Source organism: Talaromyces rugulosus, chromosome VI (assembly GCF_013368755.1).
Source record: "Talaromyces rugulosus chromosome VI, complete sequence".
Taxonomy (NCBI): Eukaryota; Fungi; Ascomycota; class Eurotiomycetes; order Eurotiales; family Trichocomaceae; genus Talaromyces; species Talaromyces rugulosus.
Window position 1 is genome coordinate 1,100,860 of NC_049566.1, and position 14,774 is coordinate 1,115,633.

The 14,774-nt window shown below is 47.7% G+C and overlaps 3 protein-coding genes across 3 annotated transcripts; 2 read left to right on the top strand and 1 right to left on the bottom strand.

Moving 5' to 3' along the window:
• Nucleotides 1-60: 60 nt before the first annotated feature.
• Nucleotides 61-1,619, top strand: TRUGW13939_10735 (uncharacterized protein; the record flags this gene model as incomplete). The annotated part of the gene is made up of 7 exons (XM_035493845.1): nt 61-253; nt 310-428; nt 485-556; nt 605-775; nt 835-953; nt 1,004-1,220; nt 1,275-1,619. 7 exons carry the CDS (start codon nt 61-63, stop codon nt 1,617-1,619), a joined length of 1,236 nt encoding a protein of 411 aa, XP_035349738.1.
• A 491-nt stretch (nt 1,620-2,110) lies between these two features.
• On the bottom strand, nt 2,111-4,184 carry TRUGW13939_10736 (uncharacterized protein; the record flags this gene model as incomplete). The annotated part of the gene is made up of 2 exons (XM_035493846.1): nt 2,111-3,161; nt 3,214-4,184. 2 exons carry the CDS (start codon nt 4,182-4,184, stop codon nt 2,111-2,113), a joined length of 2,022 nt encoding a protein of 673 aa, XP_035349739.1.
• Nucleotides 4,185-8,448: 4,264 nt separating this feature from the next.
• On the top strand, nt 8,449-14,399 carry TRUGW13939_10737 (uncharacterized protein; the record flags this gene model as incomplete). The annotated part of the gene is made up of 3 exons (XM_035493847.1): nt 8,449-8,633; nt 8,689-13,974; nt 14,033-14,399. The coding sequence occupies 3 exons, from the start codon at nt 8,449-8,451 to the stop codon at nt 14,397-14,399; spliced, it is 5,838 nt and encodes a 1,945-aa protein (XP_035349740.1).
• Between the last annotated feature and the right edge of the window lie 375 nt (nt 14,400-14,774).

The window sequence follows — 14,774 nt, forward strand, 5'->3', positions numbered from 1 at the left end:
TCGTTTTCTCTGCCATCGCTCGCTTCTCTCTGCCTTCGCGCTCATGATCCTGCCATTGCCATGAGCCTCACTCTACACAAGGGTGCGACGGCTCTTAGCAGGGCCAATGGATGCTCTCTGTTCCGCTGCCAGCCTATACTTCGACACGGCGTAAGAAGCATCCAGGTCAAGGCCGCGCCCCGGGGGCAATCAACCACCGTCAATGGAGTTGATTTGCCCATCTCCAGCACGCCTGACAGCGCTGCCTCTGCCGGTAAGCTTGTATCCGTGACTCTGGGGTGGCCTTTACTGACAGACAATGCGCGCCAGATGCCAAGTTCAACGTCGTCGGTACTCCATACTCGCTACTTTCGGTCTCTCTTTCCGCGTCGCAGAACCTATACACTCGAAGGGGTACCTTGGTGGGGCTTAGTGGGAAACCAGACAATGTATTTCTTCTATTTCTAGATACTGCGGACCATGTTTAGTGACAAATGGACACTAGGTCATCTCGACGTTGAGCGTTCTCGAACCGTTCCGAAGGGCAGTCGTCGGGATCCCTTTCTTATACCAGAAGGTGTGCAGAATATCTTAAGGTGACATTCAACAGGCTAATTACGTCTAGATATCTTCTCCTACCCCGGTTCAAGCTTTAGTATCGGTGCAATCGCCCGCAACGTCGTTCTCGGTAGTCCATCTGGATGGGACGGTTGATTGGATGGTAGCTCAGAGACGAGCCTTGCTCGCATGGACCGGTCATTCGCTATCTATCCGACCGAGGATCAACACAAATCTGGTTCGTGCTTGTCCTTCCATTCAAGGTATTCGTGCTATTTTCTAACACCGGGGCCGCAGAGCGTGGTGCACTGGGGTAGCTCACAAGTCACCGGCCGAGGACTGCTCGCTCTCGTCGGAAGAGGACAGGTCTACTCGATAGAGCTGAAGGCAGGAGAACAATACATTGCGCATCCTAGGTTGGTTGCCCCAGCGAGACCATTAACTGTCCACTGACAGCGATTCGCAGCAATGTTCTCGCATACACGATATCGACCACGCCGCCGCAGCCATATCGTTTCAAGTCGACATCGCTACGGTTCCAAATCCCCGGCATGCAAGTCCCAGAGTTTCTTCTGAAATCCCGGTACTTGCGGGACCTGACCGCCTCGGACACTTGGAAAACGTCGATGAGGATTTTGCACAACGTTCGGACATGGGCTCGGAGGACGATCTGGGGTGACAGAGTGAGCTATCTCCACGTACATACACATCACCCACAAGCTAACATACTGCATTAGCTCTTCCTACAATTTGATGGCCCAGCGACCCTGCTCGTACAGACTCGTGCCACTCGTGTACGCGATATTCTGTCCGACCGAGAAGTCAATGAAATAGCCGACACGCCCGCGGGAACCACATTGAATGCTGCCAACAAACTCGAAGACAGCGCATCTGCTGCGCAGAAAAGCGACTATCAAAAAGCCGCCGAAGAAGCCGTCTCACAAGCCCCGGTTCCGTCGCGAACAGTCGATGAATTAACCCAGGAGATCAAGGGCGTCAGCCAATCCATCGCTACTGTCCAAGGCGGTAAAGTTCAATTTGAAAAGCCAGGGGCCAAATCCGAGCCTACCAAGAGCCAGTGAAGGAAAATCGGGATTTCCGTTGTTTGATTACTGTTACTATTATGCACTATGCACTCGACACTCGCCTATTTCTTCACTCTCCTATGTCAGTCTAGATTTCTCCCTATTTGCAATTACGGGAAAGACCTTCGGTTTTTAACGTTCTTTGTGTCGAATGCATATGTACACATAGAGCTGACCTAAGAATGGCTTTTTGATTTAATCATGTACTATATACGAAATGCAATGCTTGGATTTGACAAGTCTGTTACAGGGTGCCATGCTACAACTTCAAATTTAGAGAAAACTTCAGTAGGGGCGTAGTATGTGATTATGAAGATACATGATATATTCAGGTATCGGAGATGTTATTTCCAGAACATGTGAAACTCTCGGTCATCAATATTATTACAAAGAATGTGTTTTCAACACAATCGTCCCAAATAGCCAAACATCATACAAGAGAAGATCTGCATCTGCGTTCTAATGTACTCCCAGCATCAATCAGCTGATTAATCCAAACTAATCTTGTCGACACTCTGAGTTGCGGCGTTGACGTTGTTCTTCTTGGGAGACACATTTCTCGGCTTAGGTTTAATCTGTTGCAGTCCACCTTTGCACAGTGAGCATCTCGCCTTAGTAGGATCTATGCTCCTAGAATGTCTGCCGTACTCGTTACCACAATCGACACAGATCCAGACGTATTTGTAGTCAATCTTGTAGGAATGTTTCGTGGTGACTTCCACGGGGTAGTTTTTGTACTCGGGGTGTTGCCTCACTGCGTCGGTACATTTGGAACCCCATGCCTTGAAGCTTGCACCATGGGGTTGATTGCGAACGCCAGAGATCATAAAGTTGGCTAGATGGCAGTATTCGTGAGCGAGCGTGTTCAAAAGTCGGTCTTCGTCATCGATAATACGCTCAGCAAGTTCGATGGAGGCATGGTGCACGTATTGGGCCTGCCTGTCTGGTTGGTTGATCTTTTCGCGCTTCCAGTTTGCACGTCCAGCTGTGTTTCGTAGTGTCTTGCTCCATATGACCTTAATGCCTCCTGTTTGTCCGGCGAGGTTCTTGACCTGCCCGCCTGAGACTATTTCGTCAAGTGTGGTGAGAAAGTCTTGTGCAAGGGCTGTCTTTCTGTCATCAAATGCCTTTTTGCGGGCAGCAACTTCTTTTCTCTGAGCTACTTCGGCTTTTTTGATGGCTGTTTTACTTGGGGTTTTGACCGTCATCTCTGGTGTGCTTTCCTTCGACCTAATGCCGGTTGTGCTCGATCTAGTGCTGTTTATAGATGAATCCTCTTCTAGGCCAATTTCAAGTTCGGCAAGTAGACGCTCCAATGCTCTGCCTTTGGTGTTTTTCTTTGGGGGTGACCATTGGTCGTTCCAGGAGTTTGTGGTGTCTTGGCTCCAAAAGGCATCAGAGCTCTGGCGATGGGGCGAAGGAGGGATTCGGTAATTGGTCTTGGATGGTGAAGGAAGCGCAACCTTCGAGGGGCTGGGAGGCGGGGTCTCCATTCGTCTGTCAAGACGCTTCTTTGTGGGAGAGTCTGATATCGATGGCCTGGTCAAGTGTGAGTTGGGTTTCTTCTTGGGCAGAGGGATATCAAACATACAGTGAGTTGATACTTTCGCGCAGCGGACTTCTCTTCACTTGCTCGTTCTTTGGTCGGGCTGTTTCTTTCTCACCATGACTATCTGGCAACAGCCGTGTAAAGCTCGAAGTGACCTGCGGAGAATGTTTGTCTTCCGAGGGAGTGTGAGACGGAGAGGCCTTTGGTGAGTTTTCGGTGGGGCCTTCCTCGGAAATCGATAGCTCTTCCAAGTTGATTCCAGATTCTCGAGGTTTGCGCCCCCTCAACAGCCTCCGTCGCAGGGGCTTTGGTGATGGTGGTTTCACCTCCTCCTCCTCCTCTTCTCCTTCGTTGTCATCTGGTAGATCAGAGTCAGAGTTTTGGTAGCTAATATCGTTGTCGCTGACAATAAAACCATCGAGCGAACTATATCCCTCCTCATCGTCAGCGCTACGCTCCGACTGTGTATCCGAGTCGGCTTCGGCCTCTGGCTCTCTGTAGCGCATGTATCTGGGTATCTGCCTATCCACCAGAGAGGGCTGCGGGCTATCAAACTCTTCGCGTTCTGTGTATCCTTCGATGTTCCTTTCCTCTTCGGGCTCTTCCTCTTCTTCGGATGCCTCTTCTGCTTCGTCTTCGATGAATAGGTTCTCTTTGTCAGAGCTTTCGTCTTCGTCACTAGAGCTTCGTCTGGACCGATTAGACGCAGAAGAAGAGCTGTCTTGCGATGCGCATTTGGAGAGGCCAGATGTGATTGAATTGGCATGTGCTAGTTTCAGCGGTACTGCCGGCGTTGTGGTCTGCGATCCGGCGTGGGATTCTTCCGCCTCGTCGTCTGCTGACTGTGCATCTTCAAAGATCTTGAAGTCGAGGTTTGCAGTTGTCGTTTTTGTCTTTGGCTTTGGTCTCAGTGGAGAGTGTGCGGTTTTGGAGAATAGTGAAGATGGTGATTTGGTCATGTTGGGACGACGCCCATATTGACCAACGGGGTTGGATGCGTTCAACCTCGCCATGTTTTGTAGTTGTGGTGTCCGCAATTTAAAGATTTGATAGTCTTGGGCTTGTTGTTTTCAAGTTATATAAACGACGTTCGATTTAATGCGGTTGTGCTGGTGAAGAGTATTGAAAGTCGGTAGTCGTAGAGCGTCCGTTGAAGTGTTTATCGGACCTCGTTGGCGGGGCAACTGGTCGGGACGGCCCTACGCTGCCCGGGTTCCATGGGACGTCCCAACCCTAATTGCTAATAAAGTTCTGTTATAATATTATTGTTTAGCTAAATCAGAACAGTCCCGACTCCCTAGAGAGACCTATCCTCTAAAAGGTGTGCAATTTTCTTTAACTAGCTATAGCAACTATGTGTCATAGTACGCGATTAAATGATAAAACAAACTAAAAGAGATTAAGATATTTGTTTACTAGACAAGACTGACGACAGCTTTGTCCTGATATAGGGTATTGAGCCTATGCCTGTCATTCTATTTCTATTTAATACTATCTAAAACAAATATCTATCTATATATATGTATATGTATATTAAGGGAAACAATAATATATTCTAATCTATAACATAGATATTATATGTTGGAGGTACAAGGGAGAGATAGGACTGCACAATGGACCAAAGGCCTTTTTATTCGGTGGCCAAGATTATACTACGTAGTCATTATCTGTTGAGTTTACAGAATGAGAGAATAGAGACCTTGCTAGAGAGAAACCAGTGATCGGATTCGTACCAGAAGAAAGTCTTTCACTCCGTGATAATTGCCCTGTTCAACGACCAAAGGAATAAAGGTACCCGAGCCTCCCTTGGACATGGCCATAAAGAAATTAGTAGAAAATATTAGTAACCCTACAATGAGAACTGGAAACTAACTCACCATCATCTCCGATCGTCGATGTAACAATGAAAAAAGTCGTCCAACGACAACGATCTCTCACCTCCCAGAAATTTACACAGAAATCGAGGAGAAATTTTCATCGATACTTCTGGGTACAACAATCCCAAGGGGAAAAATACAACCGAGCGTATGGGCCAAAAAGCGTGACCGCGGTACAGCTACTCTCACAAAACTCTTTGCAGAACTTCTCGGAAGGACAACCGATCCGTTTATTTCCGTTATCGGAGGTTGTGCTGCACCAAAAGCATTTTTCTATGATAGAAAGCTGCTTCTTTTTGGGGATGTGTTTCCATTGAATCGGCCCCATACTGGCTCAACTTCAAGTACAATCCAGGCTGCTAGGCAAGCTCTGGGCTTAGCGGACATTTTCAGAGGCACTTTTGACTTTTCAGGGTGGAAAAGGAGTTCGATTGAATATACAGAAAATACTATAGTCTTCAGTCTTGCGTTTGCAGAATACTGCTTTACGGGCAATGTGTCTAGCGGCCTAGGAATCAAGCCGGACAATAAAGTCAATTAGCTACACTGGTAAATACTCAGTTTTGCGCATTGAATTTTATGACTGATAACTGAACTTTCCAATATATATCTTTGATATTCTCTTATTTGTTTATTTTATAACTATTCTTGTTTTCTAAAATGGCTAGAAGGCAGATATTAAAATCTACAAACTTATTGTCCTTAAAATCCTTAAGTCTCAACGTTGATCTTATATGTAGATATATATATAGCTTTGTCTTTCTCGCCATTATTTTATTGTGTAAAAGTTAAATACTTATTTAAACTTGATTGATATATTAGACTTTTATAATCAGTAAAAATAATATAGTCAACACGGTGGTAGAAAACATGACAACATTGCAATTCACTGACACGGCATGATTGGACCCCAAAGGCGCAGGCTGACATATCATACTTGAAATACAACTTATCCGTGATGCCGATTGTAGCACCGACATAGATCTATTGATACATGTCTCCACATAGTACTTCGAATAGTATATAAAGTCTCCAGACAAAGCAGCAAAAAACCGCAATGCAAAAGCTGTTAACTGACCACAGAAATTGACGTCGCCTTACTCACAAGTGCATAATCATCTAATATTAGTATTAGTTAGTTGCATTCGGCTTGTTTCATGTCAAGGTTAGGGATCCGCCGCCTCCCCCTTTTCCGGGCCAGAACCTAGCCGACGTTGAGGCTGTCAGATCAGATGGTGGTTGGATTAAAATTTTTTTTGCATTATTATTATTAATACGCTGGACTAGCGAGGACTGCCTCGGACTTCTTACGGAGTTAGTGAAGACACAGCCACACATCGCCTGGCGCCAATGGAAGCGCTGTGATTCTAATCGATCAAGATAGCATAGGAAAAAAAAAACAAAGTAAGAAGCTGTAAAAGGTATTGCGTTGCGGTGTGATTAAATAATAATAATGATGATAATAATATTAATGCTTGCGAGTAACTCGCACGACGGAATGGAAATAAGGGTTTGATCTAGATCTAATGTAAAAATAAAATAGTTAAGGATTGTTTAATAATACACACATACGCGTTCGCGTACCGAGAAAAAAACCAGAAAAACACGACTAGCTGCCCTATGGCCGAATGCACTGCGCCACCAGTGGACACTGGACACGCCTCTGCTTACTCGGCCTGGTCGGTCGTTACTATTCACTCCATGGACTCATGACGCAGCGAGGAGTTCTTTCGCAAAGGACAAGGTTGCAATCGCAGCGAGGCTGGAATCCAACTGCACAGGTACGTATATTCTGGACAGAGAGTATCTGGTCCTAAATGCCGAGGCGTGGATGGGGTATTGGTTGATGGGTCATCTCGCGAACTATGCGGTCGCATGGGTGATGCCACCCCTGCATACCGCAGGAACCACTTTGTGGAAGCGTTGCTAAGCATTGAAGATTTTCGTCCAGTAATTGATACGCATGACTATCAATACATCATAATAATAATAATACGGAAAAAAAAGAACACGATGCTGGAACTCTTATTGTATCAAAAACAAGGATGAATCCATGGACGTGGCAGTAGTGGAGTCAGTACTCGCCACCGCAGTGGAGCGTTGTCTCAGGGGCTGGCCACACAGTGTTTGGCGCACCCGGCGTACCCGGGGGGTCTTACCGGCACGGCCGGCGTAAGATTGGCTGTCGCGACGGTAATGCCCCTGGCTCCACTGCCATACCAGCCAATGACCGGGTGCAGGTGGGGGCCCGATCCAAACCTGGGAAATACCCAATCATGGTGCAGTATTCTCGGCGAGCCCCGCTGCGGGTCCCGCAGCTAACCAGTCACCGATCGGTCGAGCCTTTCATGGCTGTAACAGGCAGTACCAGAACAGCCCACATGCCAGCCAGGGGACCGTAATCAGCCGTCACACCAGGTATAGTTTTCTCTACTTGTGTATTCTATTTCTTGATCGTGAGATTAGGCTAGTGCGTGGTGATAGGTCGTCCTAGTGTGCTACTAACCGTACTAGGCCAAGATCATCCCCAGCGGCCCGCAACAACCACGCACCTGGGTTGGTATTTCCGTGGTATTATTGCATTGTTGGAGGTGGTGTGCAAGCAAGCCTTGCTGCGGCTTGACTGTATTACGCCGTTACGGGCACTGCCCAAAATAACGGCCCAGTAACAGAGAGGCCAGCAGGCCCTCCCACTTCCTTCCTTCCTTCCCCCCCCGTACGACCACGATTTCCTCCCTTTTCCACCCTTCTTCTCTTTCCCCCGACGCTCTTTTCTTCCTACAACCATTGCCCCCTACTGTTGAGGACCTCACCACCACCCGGTCCTTCCCTCCAGCCCCTCTTTCTTTATCACGGTCGAAGAAAGGCAGGATCGCCAACGCGGGAACATCTCAGTTTTTATTTCTCGCTCGGTCGGGTCTGACTGACTGCCTGCCCGCCGCGACACGACTTTCCTCGACCTCCCTCGTTCGTTCACGGAGACTCGACACTTGCTTGACGCATCTTTTCTGCAATCGCTGTGATTACGACGCGCCGTTTGTCTGAAACGTTTTTCTCAACAAAAAACCCGAAAAAAAATAAAATTTACGAAGTTTGTAATTGTGTTAATACGCCAGCGTTCGAAAAGATTACCAAGTCACCTGGTCGTGACGATAGTTTTTCTCCCCTCCCTCTCTACTTCCGGAGAGAGTGATTGTTCGATTGCATTTGTTTCATCAGCGAATGACCCTACGACCAACTTAAAAATTGTATTTGTATCCCTTTTTCGCCATTACCAATCGGTTTCATGGAAGTTTAAAAAGGTGAGTTTACTCGGCACCAACGAACCACGGGTTGGGAGCCACCTCAGCTAACTGACTCCCCCAGGCATTGTATTATTTGTACAACATAGATTGCAACGATGTCTGGCTACAACCAAGGCCAGGGCCATTACGATGAGGGCTATAGCCACCAGGGCCACCAGCCCCACGGCGATGCGGCTCATGGTGATGCTGCTCATGGCGATGGCTACTACCAAGACGAACATGGCAGTTATTATGATCAGAATGACTATTCTCACTATGGGGATGGCTACTACGACCAAAGGTGAGTGACCACCAATTACCGAACAATAGTGTGTAACTGACTGATTCTGGCTTAGTGGCTACTATGGCGAGCACCAAGGTGGAGGAGGCTATTACGAGGGTGGTGGCGGCGGCCACGATAATTACTACAATGACCAATACTACGATCAGGGTCACGGTGGACAGGGAGACTACGCCCAAGGTGGACGTGGTCGCCGCCGCAACGGAGAATCCGAAGAGGACTCGGAAACATTCAGCGACTTTACCATGAGATCTGAGACTGCCCGCGCTGCTGACATGGACTACTATGGCCGTGGTGACGAACGCTACAACAGCTACAACGATAGCCAGATGGGAGGCAATGGATACGGCTACCGACCCCCGTCTTCGCAGATTTCGTACGGCGGAAACCGTTCATCTGGTGCATCGACTCCTGTGTACGGAATGGAGTACGGAAACGCCCTTCCAGCTGGTCAACGCTCTCGTGAACCATACCCAGCCTGGGCTTCGGATGCCCAAATTCCTTTGTCGAAAGAGGAAATCGAGGATATTTTCCTCGACCTGGTCAACAAGTTCGGTTTCCAGCGAGACAGCATGAGGAACATGTTCGACCATTTGATGACTTTGCTGGACTCTCGTGCCTCTCGTATGACTCCCAACCAAGCTCTCCTCTCCCTGCATGCCGACTATATTGGTGGTGACAATGCGAACTACCGTCGCTGGTATTTTGCCGCCCACTTGGATCTCGACGATGCCGTCGGGTTTGCCAACATGACTTTGGGCAAAGGCAACCGGAGGACAAGGAAGGCTCGTAAGGCTGCAAAGAAGGCAGCACAGCAAAACCCCGAGAATGAGGAGGCTACTCTGGACGCAATGGAAGGAGACAACAGTTTGGAGGCGGCAGAGTACCGCTGGAAATCGCGCATGAACCGCATGTCTCAACATGAGCGCGTCCGCCAAATCGCCCTGTACCTGCTCTGTTGGGGCGAGGCCAACCAAGTCCGATTTACCCCCGAGTGTTTGTGCTTCATCTTCAAATGTGCCGACGACTACTTGAACTCGCCAGAGTGTCAAAACCGGGTCGAGCCGATTGAAGAAGGCAGCTATCTCAACAATGTCATCACACCTATTTATCAATATCTTCGCGACCAAGGTTACGAGATTCTTGAGGGCAAATATGTTCGTCGCGAACGTGATCATAACAAGATCATCGGCTATGACGATATAAACCAGCTTTTCTGGTATCCGGAAGGCATTGAGAGAATCATCCTAGAAGACAAGACTAGACTGGTGGATATCCCTGCAGCTGAGCGATGGGATAAACTCAAGGACGTCAACTGGAAAAAAGTCTTCTTCAAAACCTACAAGGAGACGCGATCCTGGTTCCATATGGTTACCAACTTCAACCGAATCTGGGTTATTCATTTGGGAGCCTTCTGGTTCTTCACCGCTTATAACTCCAAGGCACTCTATACCAAAGACTATCAACAGCAGAAAGACACCCAGCCCCCTGGTTCCTACGTTTGGTCTGCCGTCGCCCTTGGTGGCGGTATTTCTTCCCTCATCCAAATCTTTGCGACTTGCGCTGAATGGGCGTACGTTCCGCGAAAGTGGGCTGGTGCTCAGCACCTGACCAAACGCCTTCTGTTCCTTCTTGCTGTCTTCGCTGTCAATGTTGGTCCTAGTGTGTACGTCTTCGGAGTTTCTAAAAATGGCCGTGACACTATCGCCTATGTTCTCGGTATAGTCCAATTCTTCATCGCTCTAGCAACATTCTTTTTCTTCTCCATTATGCCTCTTGGTGGGCTTTTCGGGAGCTACATGAAGAAGAATACCAGACAGTACGTTGCTAGCCAGACATTTACTGCCAGTTTCCCTAAATTGACTGGCAACGGCATGTGGATGTCGTATGGCCTGTGGGTGTGTGTCTTTGCTGCCAAATTGGTTGAATCCTACTTCTTCCTTACCCTGTCGTTCAAGGATCCTATTCGTATTCTGTCTCCGATGAAAATTCGTCACTGTCTTGGTGACACCTACATCCCCGAAAGCCTCTGCAAAGCCCAGCCTCAGATTCTTCTTGGTCTTATGTTTTTCACCGACTTGACACTGTTCTTCCTGGATAGTTACCTTTGGTACATTATCTTGAACACCGTCTTCTCTGTCGCTAGATCCTTCTACTTGGGTGTGTCCATCTGGAGTCCTTGGAGGAACATTTTCTCCCGTCTACCTAAGCGAATTTACTCCAAGGTTCTGGCCACAACGGATATGGAAATAAAGTACAAACCTAAGGTCCTTATCTCACAAGTTTGGAACGCCATTGTTATTTCCATGTATCGAGAGCACTTGTTGGCCATCGACCACGTCCAAAAGCTTCTTTACCACCAGGTGCCGTCGGAACAGGAAGGAAAGCGAACCCTACGCGCACCGACCTTCTTCGTCTCTCAAGAAGATCATTCTTTCAAGACCGAGTTTTTCCCGGCCCAGAGTGAAGCTGAGCGTCGTATTTCTTTCTTCGCCCAGTCGCTTTCAACTCCTATCCCAGAGCCTCTTCCAGTCGACAACATGCCAACGTTCACAGTTTTGATTCCCCACTACAGTGAAAAAATACTGCTTTCGTTGCGTGAGATTATTCGTGAAGATGAACCGTACTCCCGAGTGACCATGCTTGAATACCTCAAGCAGCTACATCCACACGAATGGGATTGCTTTGTCAAGGATACCAAGATACTCGCAGACGAAACCTCTCAGTTCAATGGTGAATATGATAAAAACGAGAAGGATGCCGCCAAGAGCAAAATTGATGACCTGCCCTTCTATTGCATTGGTTTCAAGTCTGCCGCTCCTGAGTACACCCTTCGCACTCGTATCTGGGCTTCTCTCCGTTCTCAAACCTTGTATCGTACCATCTCCGGCTTCATGAATTACAGCCGTGCCATCAAGCTTTTGTACCGTGTGGAGAACCCAGAAGTCGTCCAAATGTTCGGTGGCAACTCCGACAAGCTTGAACGAGAATTGGAGAGAATGGCTCGTCGCAAGTTCAAGATTTGTGTTTCCATGCAAAGATATGCCAAGTTTAACAAAGAAGAGCGAGAAAACACCGAGTTCCTCCTTCGTGCCTATCCCGACCTACAAATTGCTTACCTGGATGAAGAGATTCCTGAAACCGAAGGCGAAGAACCAAAACTGTACTCCGCTCTGATTGATGGTCACTCTGAACTTTTGGAAAATGGAATGCGCAAGCCCAAGTTCCGTGTCCAGCTCTCAGGAAACCCCATTCTCGGTGACGGCAAATCTGACAACCAGAATCACTCTATCATCTTCTACCGCGGTGAATACATCCAACTCATCGATGCCAATCAAGACAACTATCTCGAAGAGTGCTTGAAGATTCGAAGCGTCCTTGCTGAGTTTGAGGAGATGACCACTGACAATGTGTCCCCCTACACTCCTGGTCTCCCCACTGCCAACTCAAACCCTGTCGCTATTCTTGGTGCCCGTGAATACATTTTCTCCGAGAACATCGGTATCCTCGGTGACGTTGCCGCTGGTAAGGAACAGACTTTTGGAACACTTTTCGCTCGTACCCTGGCCGAGATTGGAGGCAAACTTCACTACGGCCATCCTGATTTCTTGAACGGTATTTTCATGACTACACGTGGTGGTGTCTCAAAGGCTCAGAAAGGTCTCCACCTCAACGAAGATATCTACGCTGGTATGAACGCAATTCTCCGTGGTGGTAGGATCAAACACTGCGAGTACTTCCAATGTGGTAAAGGTCGTGATTTAGGTTTCGGCTCCATTCTCAACTTTACTACAAAGATTGGTACTGGTATGGGAGAACAGATGTTGTCTCGTGAATACTATTATCTTGGCACCCAGCTTCCTCTGGATCGGTTCCTCTCTTTCTACTACGCTCACCCTGGGTTCCACATTAACAACATGTTCATCATGTTGTCGGTGCAAATGTTCATGATTACCATGATTAACTTGGGTGCCTTACGCCATGAGACTATCCTTTGCCATTACAACTCTGATGTTCCGATCACTGATCCCTTGTTGCCGACGGGTTGTTCTAATCTGGTCCCCATCACGAACTGGGTCAACCGTTGTATCGTTTCTATCTTCATCGTGTTCTTTATCTCCTTCGTTCCTCTAGTCGTCCAGGAACTGACCGAAAGAGGTTTCTGGCGCGCAGCCACTCGTCTTGCTAAGCAATTTGGCTCTTTGTCATTCATGTTCGAAGTGTTTGTCTGCCAGATTTACGCCAATTCCATTCAGCAGGATCTTTCATATGGAGGTGCCCGATACATCGCTACTGGTCGTGGTTTCGCCACTGCTCGCATTCCCTTTGGCCTCCTTTACTCTCGATTCGCTGGTCCGTCTATTTACCTCGGAGCTCGCTCTCTGCTTATGCTTCTCTTCGCCACCAGTACAATGTGGACGGCGGCTTTGATTTGGTTCTGGGTTTCCCTTTTGGCGTTGTGCATCTCGCCGTTCCTTTTCAACCCACATCAGTTCGCCTGGCACGATTTCTTCATCGACTACCGTGACTATCTCAGATGGCTCTCTCGTGGTAACTCAAGGTCTCACAGCTTCTCCTGGATTGGTTTCTGTCGACTCTCCCGTACCAGGATCACCGGATATAAGCGTAAAGTTCTAGGTTCACCTTCAGAGAAGCTATCGGGTGATGTTCCACGTGCTCGTATTACCAATATTTTCTTCACCGAAGTCCTTGGCCCGCTTGTTTTGGTTGCTGTGACCTTGGTTCCCTACCTTTACATCAATGCCCGAACCGGTGTAAAACCAGACAGCAACAACAAACACACGTCGTCCTTGCTTCGCGTTGGTATCGTCGCTCTTGCCCCCATTGCTGTCAATGCTGGTGTTGCGGGTGCCATGTTTGGAATGGCTTGCTGCATGGGTCCGCTTTTGAGTATGTGCTGTAAGAAATTTGGAGCTGTCCTCGCTGCCATCGCCCATGGTGTTGCTGTCGTCATTCTTCTCGTGGTATTTGAGGTCATGTTCTTTTTGGAAGAATTTAACTTCCCTCGCTGCGTCTTAGGAATGATTGCTATGGCTGCCATTCAACGATTTGTGTACAAATTGATTATTTCTCTCGCATTGACCAGAGAAATGAAGCATGACCAATCCAACATTGCTTGGTGGACAGGAAAATGGTACAACATGGGTTGGCACTCGATGTCCCAACCCGGCCGTGAGTTCCTCTGTAAGATCACGGAACTTGGCTATTTTGCTGCCGACTTTGTCTTGGGCCATGTCCTTCTTTTCTTGATGCTTCCGGCTCTTTCCATTCCATACGTCGACAAGTTCCATTCGGTCATTCTTTTCTGGCTCCGTCCCAGGTAAGCACCCGCTCTCATTAGCTTTCTTCAAAAAGAGTTCTACTAATGAATTATCTAGTCGTCAAATCCGTCCGCCTATTTATTCTTTGAAGCAATCTAAGCTTCGTAAACGCCGCGTTATCCGTTATGCGATTATGTACTTCTTTTTGCTTGTTATCTTCGTCCTTCTCGTTGCCGGTCCTCTCATCGCCCGGTCGCACATTGACATGAGCTCCTTCGAGAAAAAACTTTCTAGTAACAGCCTTTTGTCGGGACTCATGCAGCCTCTGGACAACAACGGCGCAAACAATGATACTTGGACCGGCAAGACTGGTAACAACCTTCCTGGTGACAACACCGGTGCCGCGAGCATTCCTGTCAATGAGCTCTGGACACAAAGCACCAGCACAAGTACTGCCGGTGCGAAGATGATGTTTGTTTTGTAATGGCATCTTTTGTTCTTTCGTTTTCTCCAATCTCTTTTTACAGCTGTACAAATGTCTCAATGCCGGGACGATGTCCCACTCGATTCACCCGGGGATTACTATTACTTCAGCCTTGTATCCCTTTTCAGTTTTATTCTCTATTACGAATAATTACATTTGTGTGCTTTTTTTGCTTTGTTGATGGTGTTGGCTGGTTGTTTTTATTGGATATCAGGCTTAAAATGTTCTACCCTGTCTTTGACGCGGCTGTACTTTTTAAACCTGTTCACGGAAGCACTCATTGAAGATAGACTTGTTATTATACGAAGATTCTTGTTTACAAAACATTCTCCAAACAGTTTTTTTAGGCTCCTTAGAAGTCGTAATCTGTCAAAA